Genomic DNA, 19,911 nt, shown 5'->3' with positions numbered 1-19,911 from the left:
CTTTGTCATACTGCACTACGCACTGAGTCAAATAGAATATGATGACAAGACAGTGACAGTTTTAAATATTTGACATGGCATCAGGAATATTTTGAGTTGTGGATTAAATAATATTGATATAGAGTGTATTAGATAAATAATTGATTTAAGGCGTGAACTTAATAAATAGTTATTTATGTACCAAGTCAGTAAAGTGACTCTTTATCGAACGAGTCTGATATTATGAGCCGAGCGAGCGTAGCGAGCAAGGCGAATAACAGACGAGTTCGATAAAGAGTCTTTACTGACGTGGTGGACTAAAAACATTAACACTTACTTAATTATATCCTTCTAATGAAAAAAGAGTGTGTGTACTTAGTCGTTATAATATCTAAGTATGTCAATAACCATTAATATTATAACAAAAAAGTTTTCCTTACGGGGGATTCGAACCAAGTACTGACACGTCCGTAGCTAGATACACATACCGCTAGCCTACGCAACCACTTGCTAGACCCCAAGTAGCAATTTGTCGACGCGACAACGTTGTCTACCTCGTGGCAACGTTTTCTTACAACGTTGTTATTGCCTAAAAGACGACCCTATTCTGCACTGATTTGGTGGACGATTTTTGAGTTGTCTTGACGTTGCCTAGGCAACCTCCTGTTTAAGGCAAGCGTCCACAGACCCGCATCGTACGCATCGGACGCATCGTACGCAACGGATTTTAGTTTGCCTTGTACAGAAACTTATGTAACCGCGTCCACTGATCCGCATCGTACGGATCGCATTATCGATTGCCAAACTAAAATCCGTTGCGTACGATGCGTACGATGCGGGTCTGTGGACGCTTGACTTTAAGCAACATCGTTTCGTAACCGTTGCATAAGACAACTGAAGCGACTATAAAAAGCACCTGCGCGTGCAATGGTTGCTCAAGGAGTCAGACTAGTTATGTTTTTTTACCTATATTTTTAACACCTGTATGGTGAATGCGAAAACCAAAAAGTAAACTGTTTTGACATCGTATTGGGTATTTAAATTTATATGATATAAATACATAAAGGACTTATTACCTGATGTGAAATTTATAAACGCATCTCAGATTACTGTCAAATATGGATATTTCACCTTTAAAAAACACACAATGACATTTTTGACAAAAAATATGCAAATTTAAAAAATCAAATTTTAATATAAAAGTCAAAATTTATGTTAAAGATGTTCTGTATAAATTTAATGTATTGATGGTGCTTTTAAAGTTATCAGAAAATGCCTGCATTTTTTATATTCTGTGTTTTCATTTTCTTTACATCCCAAAAATCTCAAGTAAAACCAAAATGGCGCATTAAACAATATTACCAATATTACTAAAAAATACCTAATTACCAACATAAGACAACTTAGAAGTCCAATCGCCAACCAAACCCGGCAGCGCCGACTATCAAAACCATTTTAGAACGCACCCTCTTATTGGGTGACAGAGGTCATGTGACCAGTGTCAAAAGTGTATCATTCTCATTAACAGCGTTGCCACATTTAGTAGATTTCTACTTTTTTGGTAGATTTTTGATATTTTTTAAAAAATTCTAGTAGGCAATATTTTTTAGTAGATTTTTGGTATATTTCAACAGAATTTGATCCATTTTTTTCGAATCATGAGGAAACTATAATAAGTCTTTTTGAAAAATTTAAACGCAGAATGAAAGACTGCATTATTTAGAAAAACCAAAACGTTTCTTTTGAACGAGATATTTGGAATTAAAAGTCACTAAATTTTTTCTTTTTTTCACCCCTGTAACGTATTAAAATAAACATTATAGAAGTTTTCAGGGACTTTCGGTCCTCGGTAATAACGTAATCTTTCTTTGTGCGTTTAAATTTTTCAAAAATACTTATTAGTTTTCTAAGGATTCGCAAAAAACGAAAACATTTAAAATACATTGAACATTTTAACAGACGACATTTTGCGCCTATCCCCTTAAGTCAGCTGTTGTTTTTATTATAAAAAATCCGAAATATATCCCAAAAATACTTAAGTATATTTTAGTTTTTGATTTAGTAGATTTTAGCTAAAAAATGATAATTACCAGTTGGTGGTTTGGAATAATTAGGTTTCCAATTTTGTGGAATTGCTCTTGGGACATTTAGGACGGATGTGCATATCACTGTATTACTGTATATTTACATGGCCTAAAAAGAATCTACTGATTTTGTGAAAACAAAACTACTGAAAGAGTTAAAGCTGACCTGGCAACCCTGTCTACCAAAGCAGATACAAAATGGTTATCAAATCTCAAATCTACTGATAAAACAATGGAATGGAAACCAGCTATTAAAAAAACAAATAAACAGGTTGTTAAATAAATCGAAAATTTCTATCAAAATAAAATATATAATAATTAGTTTAGCATTATAACATTTTTAAGTCGTTGCGATTGTTGAAAAAACTGAAGTGTGATATGTAGTTGTCAAAATGGTAATAAATTAGTTGCCCGTATAACTACAGGTTGTAACATCGTAATGTCAGTCGGGGTAGGGGACGTTGGCCGAAACAACTGAAAATGCTCTCGGGCAACGTTGGAGACAGAGCATTTGTTTGTACTGACAACCAATGCGTCGAAAAATTGCTATTGGGACACGGCCGGTATTAAGTATAAAAAGAACAAATAGGCAAGTAAAAAATGTAAAAAAAATAATTGACATCAAATGAAAAGACATTATACATAAATCATGGTAGATTCAAGGATATGAAAAAGAACTTTACGTACCCTATAATATGTAATAGTAATTTTATTTTTGTTGAATTACCTTCATCATTAAAAATAATCGTTATCAGGTGCATTTAATAAGAAATTTAGCACTTCTTCTTGCGGCAGGGTTTTTGATTTTTTGGGAATGTAATTCCTTCCTTTTTGTTTCAAAAAAGCTGTAAGTTTTTTTTATAATTATTGCTTATATCTATGTCTTTATTTGTGGTCAAAGTTGCCTTTAACATTGAATAATAGGACCACATAGTCGATGGAGAATATTCTTTAGGCAATTCAGAGAAATATGCTAGTAAAACACTTTCACTATAATTTGTAATACAATTTTTTTCACGCCATGCTTCAAATAATATGTCATATTGCCTATTGTATTTTTCGATGGATTTTTCTGGGAGAAGCTCTGAAACTGCCTCTAACGATTTGTTGCGTATTTCAGGTGGCGTTCATGTAATTTCTTCCATTTCCAAAGCAGCACTACTGTACTATAATTTGATATACGTTTTAAAACTTTTATTACAATAAATACAATTTTCAATTTAAATTTTTTAAATATGACAGTGATGACAGGTGACTTCTGCATGCCGCTTTCGATTTTTAATCGATAGATAGTTATCAATATTGAATAATTACTAAATTGGTAAAATTTTGATTAATTTTATATGAATATAATTGCAAAATACTACAGAATTTCACTTTTTGGCATAAATTTAATTAATAATAACGTAAATTGTGTACAATATTTCCAATAATTACAGTAAATAAATTTTAAGTTCACTCAAATAAATAATCGATTACTGCCATCGACCACTTACATTCAATCTCGGTTAATTTGATTAATCGCGGCAGGTAAAGTAAAATTCTTCTTTCAGTACAATAAAGTGTTACGTTACTGTCGCAAATGGCGTCAAATGAGTACAATAATGAATGACTTTAGTGACGGTTGGCGATAAAAGTTATTTATTGTTTATTATTTATGGAAGATCCAAGCAGAGAATACATCAGGATATACCTATTCTGTGATCCAAGTATTTTTTTGTTAAAGATGTTCAAAATTGTAAGCGTTCCATAGTAACAATATATTATTAAAAAAATCGCTTTAACACTTTTCCTCTTTTCTCGATTGAGTATTAGTTTTTGTTGTACATATATAAATTTTTACAATCACTGAATACATAGTTAGTGAAAAAATTATCACATTTATTAACTGAATTAATAATTTGCAATTATACAAATAACAAGTTATCCAAGAACAAAAATGAATATAAAAAAAAATTTATCTAAGAACATTCAAAATCCATCTCTTTAAAGTTAATGATAACATTGTCAACAAGTAGAATGACATTCTAAATAGTAATGTTTACATATCCATACCAGTGTGAATTTTACTACACGTAATTTTCCGTGTAAAGACAGAAAAAGTAGGGATAGCCGTAAAATATTTGCGAATTATGTACCGATGGCCTTAATGGATTCCGCTATTTTGTTATTATTTTAGATTTTTCTTTGGTACTTACACAGTTGGGCAAAGGTTTCTCAAACTTCTCTTTTGAACTTATACCGGGTGGGAGAAAAAAAATATTTTTCTTTTGTTAAGTTTAAGACCCTTCCCTGTAGGGAAGACAAGGTAGAAGTGTGAGTACCTATACATCGAAATCGTATTGTAGTATTATCTTATGTTTTGTAAACATTTTGTTTTTTGAATGTCCCGGATATCTTTAGAAACAAAGAAAGTAGACGGTTTTATTCTTTAACATGTCTAATGTTTTAACTGAAACAAAACTAAATTAACAATAACAAATAACAACGAAACTTTAAAAAGTAAACAGTTCTGTTCGACACCTATGAGTTATTTGTCGACTAGGTTAGAGGTATGCACAGCGCAACATAAAAGAGACGAGATTGTTTAATGGAGGCTCTGTGATGTTTTGAGGTGGAATTTCCTTGAGAGTAAGTACGGATTTGGTGTCTTACGCGATCGCACGTTATCAGCACCAGTACTTTTTCAACGATTAAATGATGTCCATGGAAACACAGTTTTCGTCTATACTGTTTGAAGACGTTTAAATGAATATGGATTAAGGTCCAGAATACCTGTCACGGGACTTTTATTAACAGATCATCGGAGACAACGTTTACACTTAGATCGTGAACACCTTAATTTGGGCGTGGATGATTGGACTGCTGTGCTTTTCACGCATCAATCAATATTTAACACATACTCATCAAATAGGCGACCTAGGATTTGGAGAAGATCTGGTGAACGTTATTACTCTGGGCTAATTAGCAAAATTCATGGAAAAGTTATTTACCAGCAATTTTATTGCTGGAATCGAATTATAAGATTCTATATATTAATAATATAGGTATGGAAAGTCCGCAGATAGTGTGCTACTTTTTTGTAAACAAAATAGCGCCGACAAATCGTATTTTTTTCAATTATTGCTCTATAACTCCGAAGATTTTAACTTTACAACAAAAACACCCAAATAAAAATTCACCGCAATTAAATTCTGCATAGAGATATGTTTTTCCAGATTTGCTTCGACGAAAATTTTCCTCGGAAAATGCGGGTTTTCCCAACAAAAACTCTAATTTTCAAATAAAGTTTTAGGTAAGCAATTATTATTCAATAATTAAATAACTTAGTGACATCAAAGCTTTCTTGGTATAGATTGTAATTCCAGAAGCCGGTGAAAATTAAACGAATATTTTAGCAACAATTCAATTGTTAATTAACAATTTACTATCGCCATAATAACCAAAATAATCATGATACATTGATCAAACTTATAAACTTGATTATTTATTAATAATTAAATAACTTGGTGAAATAAAAGCTTTCTTGGTATAGATTATAACTGCAGAAGCCGGTGAAAATTAAACGAATATTTTAGCAACAATTCAATTGTTAATTAACAATTTACAGTCGCAATAACAACCAAAATAATCATGAGACATTGATCAAACTTAGAAAGATTATAAAGATGTGATGCCTATCTAATATTTTGTCGACAAAATATAAATTTTTTATTTTTTTGCATAATCTTTAAATGTTAAAAAAAATAGTTATAAACAAATTAACATTTCTCAGAAATTATTTATTATATTCTAATTTTAAAAAATACTTAAAATGCGTATTTCAAAGGTCTTGAAAATGAATACTTTAGACATTTTTTCCAACAATTTGCAAAAAAGTTATGAAACAGCAAAGTAAATATACGATTGCTCCGTTGTTTATAATTTGTTTTAATTGTTTCAAAGCTTAAAAGTGAGTCTTTGGTACAATCTAATTACTCACAAAGAATATCAAATATTAGTTCAATGGTTATATTTTAATCAAAGATTAAAAATACTTTTTTTTTGTAATTTTTAGCGCGAAAGTAGGCTTGATACAGAGCCGGAGCTAAAATGTTCACTCGAAGCGACTGACCCGCAGCATACATAATACTATAATTTTATTTATTAAGTGTACGTCTCGAGTGAAAATTTTAGTTACAGTACTGTATTAGTCTACTTTCGCGCGGGTAAATTACAAAAAAATATATTTATAATCTTTAATTAAAATATAACCATTAAACTAATAATCAATCATTTTTGTAAATAATTATCTTGTACTTTAAACTCACTTTTACGCTTTGAAAAAATTAAAAAAAAAATTAAAAACAACGTTGTAATCGTATGTTTACTTTGCTGTTTCATAACTTTTTTGCAAATGGTTGCAAAAAAGTTTTACAGTATTCATTTTCAAGATATTTGAAATACGCATTTTAACTATTTTTTAACATTAGAATATAATAAAAACTTTCTGAGAAACGTTAATTTGTTTGTAACTATTTTTTTTAACATTTAAAGATTATGCAAAAAAATTAAAAATTTATGTTTTGTCGACAAAAAGTTAAATAGTCATATCATCTTTATAAGATTTCAAAGTTTCATCAGTGTATCATAATTATTTTGGCTATTATTGCGACCATAAATTATTAATTAACAATTGAATTGTTGCTAAAATATTCGTTCAATTTTCACCAGCTTCTGGAACTATAATCTAAACCATGAAGGCTTTTAAGTCACCAAATTATTTAATTATTGGTAGATAATTACTTATCTAAAACTTTATTTAAAAATTAAAGATTTTATTGGGAAAACCCGCATTTTCCGAGGAAAATTTTCCTCAGAGCAGATTGGGAAAAGCATATCTCTATGCAGAATTTAATTGCGGTGAATTTTTATTTGAGTGTTTTTGTTGTAAACGTAAAATCTTCGGAGTTATAGAGCAATAATTGAAAAAAACACAATTTTCGGGCGCCATTTTGTTTATAAAAAAAGTAGCACACTATCTGCGGACTTTGCATACCTATATTATTAATATATATAATCATAAGCTTCGATTTCAGCAATAAAATTGCTGGTAAATAACTTGTCCCAAAAATGGCCTATTCTCTGATAATATCAGCCCAGACTATATATCAGGAATGTTGTTTTACTCCGAGAGTTTAATTTGGTGGAGGCGGTATAATCGTGTGGGCAGGCATTTCCCTAGAGGCTCATATACAGAACAGACTTGTTGCGATTAAACGGGGCAATTTGAACGCTTAACGGTATATTAAGCAATGTTTGGAAGATCAAATTGTGCCACTTATCCCATTTGTTGTAGACAAATTTCGCTTGATGCAAGATAATGCTCGTCCGCACATTGCAAGAATAACACGGGATTACTTAGATGAACATGGATGGGATTCGTTTATTACCATGACTCCCAAGAAGTCCAGCCATAAATCCAATAGATCATGAGTGGGATATTCTGGGACGACGTATTTGACGTAACCATGGTGAGTTATGGGAACCATGAATGATTTGGGGCAAGCAGTTCGAGACGAATGGGAGCAAATCACTAAGGCAGACTTTGTTGCCTTAATCCGAAGTAAGTATGCGTGATCAAATGAGATAAGGAGGTACTATACCCTACTCAATACCGTTTTTCATAAAAAATGTTTAAATTTAAAAAATAACTTTTGTTTCGTTGCAGATTTTCAAATTTTTTGAATTTGTTATAATTTTTTCTTTGTAACAATCTTGATTTGTAATAAATTTGACTTTTAAATCTTGTTTTTTATTAAATACTGAATTGGAAACATCTTATCCTTTTTTAAACGCCAAGTTTTTGGAAAAATCTGAGTATCCGGTTAATTTGGCACCCCAGTGTAGTTAGAAAAAAAAATATTTTACCTGAAACACAAACATTTTTGGTTTACCGTTGAGACCTGGACTATCTTTAAATTTTAACCAAATATCTTTTGCTAATATTTGGCCATCTTTGGTATGTAAGAAGTTCAGTTCTTCGCCATGCGATAGGAAAAACAGTATTAGGCAATTATAATTTGTAAAGTCTATCTGGGAAGCTGGAAAAATTAATTTTGCCGACTTAATTAGTTTATCTTTATAAAATAATATTTTTCTACATACCTTTCTCCAATACTTGCTCAACTTCTTCAGTTGTCTTATCCGTTAATATATTTTCTTTATCAATATTAAATCCTAACCTCTGTAAGCATGTAGTTAGCTCGTTAACATCTCTTCTAGTTCCTCTCCTTGTACCCAATTCTTTATCGTAGAATGTTTCTTGATTAAAAATTATTATGTATCCAGGATCATCTCCTTTCCTCTCATATTCAAATCGATCTGTACGTAAATGTTTACGTTCAACAAATTTCTTTACGGGTAAATCATCTACAACTATAGAAAACCTCTAATAACAATAAATACTAATAAAAACAGATATGAAAGTAGAACAATATACAGGGTAGCGAGAAAGTATGGAAACACGATGATTTCTCGGAAACCGCTCGAACGATTTTTATAAATTTTGGTGGGTAGGGGTGTCCTAATGCGGCCGATATTATAGTGGCAATTACAATGTTGTCAAATCTTCCGTTTTTCTGGAAATCTAATGAACTTTCTTATTTTAAATGGAACACCCTGTATATTTTTTGCGTTTTGAAGTCCTTAAGAAATAGTGATTATTTTTCATGTTATGTTCCCTATACCTAAATGCCATAATTTCGGAGTTATTGCTACATTTATTTAAAACAAAAAAATTTAACAATTTATAAAAATCAATTTTTTCGTCCAGGTAGACATTATTTTAGGTTCTTTGGATCATTGGGAACAAAAAAGGTCTTTTGTAATTTTCCTCAGAAGTTAATCGTTTCCGAGTTATAAACAATTTAAAACTGAAAAAAATCGAAAAATGACGATTTTCAAGGTTCAAAAACACAAGTAAAAAAATCATTTTTAAAATTACGAAGTACCTAAATTCAAGCTCAAACCTTTTTCTACCAGATCCCTATAAGAATTTTTGGCATATTTTATTCTAAAACATTGTTTTTTTTTATTTGTTAATAAAGCTCATATAAGAGGACGGGCTATCGGGCTGCATTAACAACTAAAAAATAAAGTTTTAAAATGAAATAAGGCCAAATCACTTATCGGCATGCACTTATATCACGCACTTCATAGTTTCAAAATTAAGATATTTTACTTATGTTTTTGAACCCAGAAAATCGTCATTTTTCGATTTTTTTTTCAGTTTTAAATTGTTTATAACTCGGAAACGATTAACTTTTGAGGAAAATTACAAAATACCTTTTTTGTTCCCAATGACCCAAAGAACCTAAAATAATATCTACCCGGCCCAAAAAAAAATAAATTTGTATAATTTGTTAAAATTTTTTTTTAATAAATGTAGCAGTAAATCCGAAATTATGGCATTTAGGTATAGGGAACATAACATGAAAAACAATCAGTATTTCTTAAGGACTTCAAAACGAATAAAATATACAGGGTGTTACATTTAAAATAAGAAAGTGCATTAGATTTCCAGAAAAACCGAAGATTTGACAACAGTGTAATTACCACTATAAAATGGGCCGTATTAGAATACCCTTACCCACCAAAATTTATAACAATCGTTTAAGCGGTTTCCGAGAAATTACCGTGTTTCCATACTTACTCGCTACCCTGTATAGAGGTAATAATTACACTTTTATAAAAAAGAACTTTTTTATAATAAAACGTTTTTATTATTTATAGGAGAGAATATAAAATAATTTGACGATATAAAATGCTCTAAATTCCAATAATTACACTATAATAAAAAAGTACTATTTTTAATAACACGGTTTTGTTATACGGGGTGACCCGAAAAGATTGGTCATAAATTATACCACACACTCTGCGGTCAAAAATAGTTCGATTGAACCTAACTTACCTTAGTACAAATGTGCTCATAAAAAAAGTTACAGCCCTTTGAAGTTACAAAATGAAAATCGATTTTTTTCAATACAGTCGAACCCGCTTATTGGAATAGCCTTCGTGCCAAGCAAAAGTATTCCTATAGCAGGGATATTCTAATAACCGATCATATGTGCATAGTAAAAACGTTATGGGACCTCAAATTTTTATTCCTTAAACCGGGATATTCCTTTAACCGGTATTCTAATAAGCGGGTTCGACTGTATATCGAAAACTATTGGAGATTTTTTATTGAAAATTGACATGTATCATTCTTATGGTAGTAGCAATTTAAAACAAAATTATAGTGAAGTTTGTCCACCCCATAAAAATTTCATGGGGGTTTTGTTCCCTTAAACCTACCCATACTTTTGTATACGTTCCAATTAATTCATTATTGTGGTATCATTAGTTAAACACAACGTTTTTAAAACTTTTTTGCCTCTTAGTCTTTTTCCAATAAGTCAGTTTTTATTGAGATGCGGCTTCTTTTTCATATATTTACATAAAAATTTTATGGGGGTTTTGTTCCTTTAAATCCCCCAAATGTTTGTGTACGTTCCAATTACACTATTATTGTGGTACCATTAGTTAAACACAGTGTTTTTAAAACTTTTTTGTCTCTTAGTCTTTTTTTTGACAAATCACCTTTTATCGAGATATGGCTTCTTTTTCAAAATATACCTAAAAATGTAAATTATAAATACATTTTCAGATTATTAACAGGTCTTTATAATCGTACTTAACCATATACAAATATGTGGTGGATTCGACAAATATTCAAAATAGGTCGATAAACACTGGCTTATCAAAAAAGTACTAAGAGGCAAAAAAGTTTTAAAAACATTTTGTTTAACTAATGGTGTCACAATAATAATTTAATTGGAACGTACACAAAAGTTTGGGGGGGGGGGGGTTTAAAAGAACAAAACCCCCTTAAAATTTTTATGAGGTGCACAAATTTCCAAATTTCACTTTAATTTTTTTTTAAGATGTTGCTGCCATAAGAATGCCACATGTCCATTTTCAATGAAAAATCTCGAAGGGTTTTCGATATATGAAAAAAAATCGATTTTCATTTTGTAATTTCAAAGGGCTGTAACTTTTTTTGTGTGCACTATTGTACATAGGTAAGTGAGGTTCAATCAACATATTTTTGACCCGAGAATCTGTGGGATAATTTATGACCATTCTTTTCGGGACACCCTGTATATAGGACACAACATGTTTCCAAAGAATAAACTATGAATTTTTAGTAGGTGTATTAACTGTTAAAATTATAATTCCAAAAATTACACTAGTATTAAAAAGTACTTCTTATAATACAGAAGTTGTTTAAAACGGTATATATAATATTTATATATACTTAATAATTAATAAAATACGAATTTTAAGTATATCAACTTTTAATTATTTATTAAAAAAATTAAAGAAAGATACGCAACAGCCGTGTTCGAACTAGGGAACTCTCGGTCTGCAGTCTAATGCCACTGACCCACCATCAATTTGTAGATATCGATTTATTAACGTACTTTAAAATATCATTGCATTAGACACATTTTTAAAATAGTTTGAAAAAAAAAGATTTATCCATTCAGGGTGATTGATTAGTGGGGAAAAGCTCCGTAGATCCGTTATAGTAATAGATAGCAATAAAAGTTAATAACAAAAATTGAAGCCAACTTTGATTACAGATTGATAATCAGTAATCGTAAATTGTCAGTTTTATACAATTCAGTCATGGCTTACCTAAAATTTGGAAAAATTTAGACCCGTAATTAATAATTTATGGCTAGCTACTGGTCCATTGAAAAATGAAAATATCTCAAAAACTAATAAATTTAGACATAGGGAATGTTATATATAAATTAAAGTACGGTAATAGTACTTTTCGATAGTGATATAAAATACAGGGTGTTTCATTTAAAATTACTGAGAAAATAATGTACCTACTTGAGTTTTGACTCACCCTGTATTCAATATAAAGAAAATCAGGAATATCAATCATTTATGAAGATTTTGACAATAAGTAAAAAAATATGGCATTAATAAACCATTGCCGTTGCGGTTATTTTTATTTATACAGGGAGTTAAACTTGTTACGATTTTCATATAAAATTTGTTATAACTTTGTAAATACCCTGTATAACATACCAAACCTTTATATTTTGTATTGGAGAAGTTAAGAAGATTTCGAATATAAAATAAAATATAGGGTGTTCCATTTAAAAAAACATAAGTTTGGTCTGCCACTGTGTTTTCGAACACCCTGTAACATTCTAACTAATTTTGTAATATGAAGCTCAAAGATGGCTACAATTTTAAAATCTTTTTATATACTTGGCTTGGTTGGTGTCACGGACTCCGCAAATTTTGTAATCCATTTTAAAAATAGTTCTAGGCTACCTAGACACCTGAAATTTTCAGGATAGCTTAGAACTAGCTAACAATGCAAATGCAGGGTGATTAATTATTAGTGGGGTGAAGCTCCGTAGATCCGTTATAGTGATAGATAGTGATAATACTTAATAACAAAAATTGTAGCGAACTTTGAGCTTCACATTACAAAATTAGCTAGAATGTTACAGGGTGTTCGATAAAATAGTGGCAGACCAAACTTATGTTTTTTTTTAAATAGAACACCCTGTATTTTATTTTATATTCGAAATCCTCATAACTTTTCGATTACAAAAATATAAAGGTTTGGTATGTTATACGGGGTATTTATAAAGTTATAACCAATTTTACATGAAAATCGTAACAAGTTTAACTACCTGTATAAATAAAAGCAAGCACAAGGTCAATGGTTTATTGACGTCATATTTTTTTATTTATTGCCAAAATTTTCGTAAATGTTTGTTTTGCTAATTTTGTTTACATTGAATACAGGGTGAGACAAAACGCAAGTACATTATTTTCTCAGTAATTTTAAATAGAATACCCTGTATTTTATATCATTATCGAAAAGTACCATTACCATACTATAATTTTTGTATAACATTCCCTATGTGTAAATTTATTAGTTTTCGAGATATTTTCATTTTTCAGAGCAAAATTATTAATAATTACGGGTCTAAATCTTTCCAAATTTTAAGTAAGCCATGACTGAATAATTGTCTAAAACTTACAATTTACGATTATTGATTATCAATATGTAATCAAAGTTGGCTACAATTTTTGCTATTAACTTTTATTACTATCTATTACTTATAATGGATCTACAAAGCTTTACTGACCAATCACGCTGTATGGATAAATCATTTTTTTTTAAATTTCAAACTATTTTAAAAATGTGACTACTGCAATGATATTTTAAAGTACGTTAATAAATCGATATCTACAAATTGATGGTGCCTAAGTGGCATTAGACTGCAGATCGAGAGGTCCCCAGTTGGAACCCGGCTGTTGCGTATCTTTTTTTACTTGTTTTAATAAATAATTAAAACTTTATATACTTAAAATTATATATACCGTTTTAAACAACAGTGGTATTTGGTATTTTAAAAAATACTATTTTATACTTAGTGTAATTTTTGGAATCATAATTATAAATAACAGTTAATACATCTACTAAAAATTTATATTTTATATGTTAATTATTCTTTTCAAATATGTTGTGCCCTACATAAATGTGTACATGTACAATAACAAAACCGTGATATTATAAAAAGTACTTTTTCTACTCTATTTCATATTATGTATAAGTTTTTAGTTTGTGAAAACTGTCATTATAGATAGCAGTGCGTGAAGGATTTAAAGTGTGCGTGAAGTAACAATGTATTTTAAATGGGATTTACTTTTTCGCACTGTTTTTAACTTTCGCGTTGTCATGGTCGCAATCCTTATCTTTCGCGTTGTCATGGTGATGACAGTATGACCAATGAATTACAACAAAAGTTTTGACAGTTTTGTGGTTTGAAAGTAGTTAGAATTTTTAAATGTCAAAGTTCTAAAAATTGTAGAATAGAAATGAATTCCAGTGACGAAGAGTTACAGTTTTTATATTTGTTTATCGTAGATAAAATATTGTATGAAACTGTACGTGAAGTACTTTTTGCGAACTTACGCGATTTATAGCACTCACTCCGTTGTCGCTCGTACTCTAAATATCATGTGCGTTCGCAAAAAGCATACTTAACGAACTGTTTCATAAAATAACTATTTTTATTAGAGTATAATTTTTGGAATTTTAAGCATTTTATCGTTAAATCGTTTATCGTTAAATAATTTTATATTCTTTCCTGTAAATAATAAAAATGTTTTATTATAAAAAAGTTCTTTTTTATAAAAGTGTTATTATTTGTTATTAACTTTTATCGCTATCCATTACTATAACGGATCTACGGAGCTTTACCCTACTAATCAATCACCCTGTATAATAGCAGTTGAATATTGCATTGTTAGCTAGTTCAAAGCTATTCTGAAAATTTCAGGTACCTAGGTAGCCTAGAACTATTTTTAAAATGGATTACAAAATTTGCGGAGTCCGTGACACCGACCAAGCCAAGTATATAAAAACGTTTTAAAAAGTGATGAATTGATTGCAAATATTAGTTCATTTTCAAAGGATAAAAAATTAGCGGTTCCAAGCCCGGCTGAGAAAATATGAGGATGAATGGTTAGTGATGAGTTTTGGTGAACCTAGGACAAATAATCCAGGACGAAAAATCCTCACAAATTATTCCTGGACAAAAAATACTCACAAAAAATTCCGGTCAAATAATCCCCACAATTTTTTTGGACAAAATATCCACACAAAAAATTCCGGACAAAAAATATTTGCTGCCGAATAGTTCTCCAAAATTTTTCCATGAAAGCAATCGAAGCAAATGTTTTTAAGCCTCAGTGCATGAGAGTATAGCAATCGCCATAAAACCGATTTGCGGCACGAAAATAATGATTAGCAATTAAGATTAGATGAATTGTAACTTCGATTACCAAATTTCGAATTAGAATTTTCTATTCAAAACTTGTTTTCTCCAGTACAGATTTATACCGAAAACTTAAAAGTTTACATGAGAAAAGAGTGAGTTTTTTCAAAAATCGTCTGGAGTGACGATGTAAAGAGAACTGCTGGAACTGGATGATGGTAGCTCAAGACAGGGAGACATGGAGAAACTTAGAGCAGGCCTATGCTCAGCAGTAGACGATAAGGGCTAGATGATGATGATGATGATGATGACTGCGATACAATAAGTATATATGAAGGACTGGCCACGGTATATCGACGAAGAAAGAGATGTTCTAGGTACCTCTTTTTGTCTAGAGGAGATGAGAGGCGCGATCCATCAAATGAAAGATAATAAAGCGGCTGGCCTGGACGACATACGAACAGAGCAAATAAAGAACTTTGGACTAAAAACCGTAGAGTGGCTCGTAAAAATGATGAATTGCTGCATCCGTACATTACAAATCCCCAAAATCTGGAGAAAAGCTAGAGTGGTAGCCCTCTTAAAACCAGGGAAGGATCCGGCGGATACAAAGAGTTTTAGACCTGTATCTCTCTTGTGCCACCTTTTCAAGGCCTTTGAAAGAATGATACTGAACCGGATCGCAGAATATGTGGAGACTAAAATTATTCCAGAACAAGCAGGATTCAGGCCCGGAAAGTGCTGCTGCAGTCAAATTCTTAATCTCACCCAACATATTGAAGATGGTTTTGAACGGAAGGAAATAACAGGAGTAGCGTTCATAGACCTAACTGCCGCCTATGATACAGTTAACCATCAACGGCTACTCGCAAAACTCTACGAAACTACAAAGGATTTCCGACTAACAAGGTTAGTGAAATGTCTCCTCCAGAATAGACGCTTCTACGTAACGCTCCAGTCCAAGAACAGTCGGTGGAGGGACCAAAAAAATGGACTACCACAGGGAAGTGTCCTCGCGCCGATTCTATACAACATATACACCAACGACCAACCCATACACCAACAAACAAGGCAATTCATTTACGCTGATGATACAGCGGTGGCAGCTCAGGGAAGAACCTTCAATGAAGTCGAAGTGAAACTGACAGATGCCCTGGGAGACTTAGCTCTATACTATGATAAAAACCATCTGAAACCCAATCCCACAAAAACCCAGGTATGTGCTTTCCACCTGAGAAACAAGCATGCCCGAAGGTCGCTGGAGGTGGAATGGCGTGGTCAGATGCTGGAACACAACAAGACGCCAAAATACCTTGGCGTCCGTCTGGATAGAACTCTGTCTTACCGATACCACTGTCAAGATGTCAAGAAGAAAGTAAGTGCCAGAAATAATATCATCCGCAAGCTAACTAATACAAAATGGGGAGCACAACCACACACTCTCCGCACTTCTGCCTTGGCATTATGTTTTTCGGCCGCGGAGTTTGGAGCACCAGTATGGGCAAACTCTGCTCACGCAAAGAACGTCGACGTGGCTCTAAATGAAACGGTCCGTATAATATCGGGTTGCCTGAAACCGACACCTATCGAAGAGGTATACCCCATTGCTGGAATTGCTCCACCACCTATCAGGAGGAAGGTCACGTCAGAGGTAGAACGGAAAAAGCAGGAGACGGACCGAAGACACCCCTTATATGACCACCAAACTCAGCCAAGCAGACTAAGATCTCGGAAAAGCTTCCTGAAAACATCAAGATCCATCCCCGAAGCGCCAGAGACGCGCCGAATACACCTATGGCAAGCGTCAGCTACCGCGACACATTTTCCTCCCTCGGAGGAAATGGCTGCTGGACACAATTTACCGTATCCGACTTGGAAAGCGCTAAACAGACTAAGAACCGGCGTTTCACGTTGTGCTAGTAACCTGAAAAAATGGGGATACCAGGAGGACGATACCTGCGACTGTGGCGCGGTTCAGACCAGCCGGCATCTACTATCATGCACAGAGATGAGAGAGACCTGTACAGAACAAGACTTAATTATAGCAAATGACAGGGCCATCTATGTGGCCAACCATTGGAAATACAGAATTTAAAGTTGTTGGTGTTCCGGACACGGAAAGTAAGTAAGTAGGCCACGGTATAATCCAAAGAAATCATATTGTTTTCACCCATTTTGAAAAAATGTGAAATCTTTGTATTATCCACGTCCGTCTGTCCGTAACCACAACTCCTCCGGCAATATAGCAGCTAGAATGACAAATGAGGTGTCAAATGAAAGCTGATAATCCAAGGATGGTACTAAAGGTGAGATATTTGACCTTGGCGGTCTGTCCGTCGGTCTGTACGACCGCGAATATAACTCCTCCATCATTATACCAGGTAGAATGACAAATGAGGTGTCAAATGAAAGCTTATAATCCAAGGATGGTACTAAAGGTGAGATATTTGACTTAGGCGGTCTGTGCGTCGGTCCGTACGACCGCGAATATAACTTCTCCGTCATTATACCAGGTAGAATGACAAATGAGGTGTCAAATGAAAGCTGATAATCCTAGGATTGTACTAAAGGTGAGATATTTAACCTAGGCGGTCTGTGCGTCGGTCCCTCCGAGCGCGAATATAACTCCTCCGTCATTATACCAGGTAGCATGACAAATGAGGTGTCAAATGAAAGCTAATAATCCAAGGATGGTACTAAAGGTGAGATATTTAACTTAGGCGGTCTGTACGTCGGTCCCTCCGACCGCGAATATAACTCATCCATCGTTATACAAGCTTGAATGATAAATGAGGTGTCAAATGAAAGCTTATAATCTAAGGATGGTACTAAAGGTGAGATATTGGACCTAGGCTGTCTTTCCGTGGGTCCGTACGACCGCGAATATAACTTCTCCGTCATTATACCAGGTAGAATGACAAATGAGGTGTCAAATAAAAGCTGATAATCCAAGGAATAATGGTACTAAGGTGAGATATTTGACCTGGGCAATCTTTCCGTCGGTCCGTAGGACCGCCAATGTAACTCCTCTGCCATTATACCGGGTAGAATCACAAATGAGGTGACAAATGTCAAAGTTTAGTAAGATTGACTCAACATTAGTAAATTCGTATATCAATCCACGCAAAGTTACACGTAAAATTCAAATATCGTCTTCCAGTTCTACTTTCGATTACTTTGGGTGAAAACCTAGGACTTACGAAGTCCAATTACTTGTATTATAGTTGGCACAGAACGGGACATAAATTTGGGACAGTCTTTGGAATTACCTCAAAAAATATGTGCCTACAAATAAATAAATAAATAAAATAATATTAACAACCAACAACTGAAAAATAGACTGGGAAATAACAAATAGAGCAAAGATATGAAAGAAGTTATACCATGTGTTAGCCCCAATACTGGGAAAAAGAGAACTTATAAGAGTGACAAGGATAAAAATATTTAACACAATAGTGATACCGACTATGCTCTATGCAAGTGAAAACTGGACAATTCGGGATAAACAAAAGAGTAAGATAAGTACAATGGAGATGAGAGACCTATGAAGGATAGTTGGGAAGACAAAATAAGATATATTAAGCAACGAGACTCTTATTAGGAGAATGACTAACCAAGAACCAATAATGAATAAAATAGTAAAAAGTCAAATAAACTTATATGTGCATTTTGATGAGGATACAACCCAACAGAATGACAAGAAAAGTCCACGAAGCAAAGAACATCCTAAAAAGAAAAAGAAACCAGAAAAAGACGGATAGAGCAAGTAGTACAGAGGGGAAAATTAAAGAGAAAAATCACTCGAGAAATTGAAAATAATGGCAGGAAATAGAAAAGAATGGAAGATGTGGGTGAATATGGAAATTAAAATAGCTAGCCCAAATCCGACACCCTGATAGGATAAAATCAAGGGGAGAAAGAAAGAAAAAGAAATTTTTGGATCGAAAATGAAACTATAACGAGGATTTAATACTTGAAATATTTTACCTCTGAATGGACTTCTACTTGTCGCCGGTGGAGTCTCCGGTGGAGGTGGTGTTAGAAGTTTTTGAGGTTTAAAGACGCCTGCGTCTCTTTCCGTAGCCATAGTTATTTGGCATGTATGTACATTCGCACACAGACAAAGGTATAATACATTATTATTGGTTTTTCTAGGAAAGATATCGTATGTCGTATCTTATCTAATCTCAGAGTCGCCATCGAATTTGATGAATAAGAATTGGATTAAATGATTATATTGAGCGTGGGGCCCATTTTTGTTTCGTTTTGTTTTGATACAGAAGGCATGCATTTGCATAAATACGACAACCACTTGTAGATAAAATTTTAGATGAATCCATAAAGTTTTAATGTGACTTCGAGTGAGCTCCCTTATCGTAGCACCTCATATTGCAAAATTGAATATGTTATCTAAAAGGTAAAAAAATTGTCCAAAAAGGTGTTTTAAAAATAAAAAAAGAATGTGTGTGTACTTTGTACGCACGTAAGAAGTTATACTTCTATTATATGATTTCAACGAAATAAATATACTTAAAAGTTTATTTGTATTTTATTTAATTAATAAACTAATTTTGATATTACCACTTTCAAATTTTTTTTATTAAAACAACACCAAAAATTAAAAAAAGGATAACAATCGTTTGTGTCAGGATTTGAACCCGGGACCTTCGCGTTATATAGTTGAATGCACCAATAACCCATCAGGGTTTTGTTTTTACGGCTTCTGGGACGTAATTACAAACGACGCGCGACGGTAACAAATAGATCAAGTGAACTATTAAATATAAAAATGTTTAAAATACTTATTATCTTACTCCACAGGAAGACAAATCTAAAGACACAAAAATTTTAATAAATATATTTATTAAAAACACTAATATATTATTTTCAAACCTTAGTTGCGCTGATACATACATAAATTAGATGATTTAGCAACTAACAACATACTGTCGGTGTGCGCATGCGCCAGGGAATGTAAAAATTCACCCTCGTGCCTAAAGAAG

General features: G+C 32.5%; 1 protein-coding gene across 1 annotated transcript in view; it reads right to left on the bottom strand.

Annotated features, from left to right (window-relative positions):
* Positions 1-19,184, bottom strand: part of LOC114328008 (caspase-7) — a 36,825-nt gene extending 17,641 nt beyond the window's left edge. The window contains exons 1-3 of the mRNA XM_028276747.2: positions 18,896-19,184; positions 8,211-8,480; positions 7,974-8,146 (exon numbers count right to left, since the gene is read on the bottom strand). Of these exons, the coding sequence (XP_028132548.2) occupies positions 7,974-8,146; positions 8,211-8,480; positions 18,896-18,995 (543 nt within the window). The 5' untranslated portion in view covers positions 18,996-19,184. The remainder of the gene's footprint in view (positions 1-7,973; positions 8,147-8,210; positions 8,481-18,895) is intronic.
* Between the last annotated feature and the right edge of the window lie 727 nt (positions 19,185-19,911).

The sequence above is a fragment of the Diabrotica virgifera genome, chromosome 1 (genome assembly GCF_917563875.1).
Source record: "Diabrotica virgifera virgifera chromosome 1, PGI_DIABVI_V3a".
NCBI lineage: Eukaryota > Metazoa > Arthropoda > Insecta > Coleoptera > Chrysomelidae > Diabrotica > Diabrotica virgifera.
This window is presented reverse-complemented; position numbering and strand designations above follow the sequence as displayed.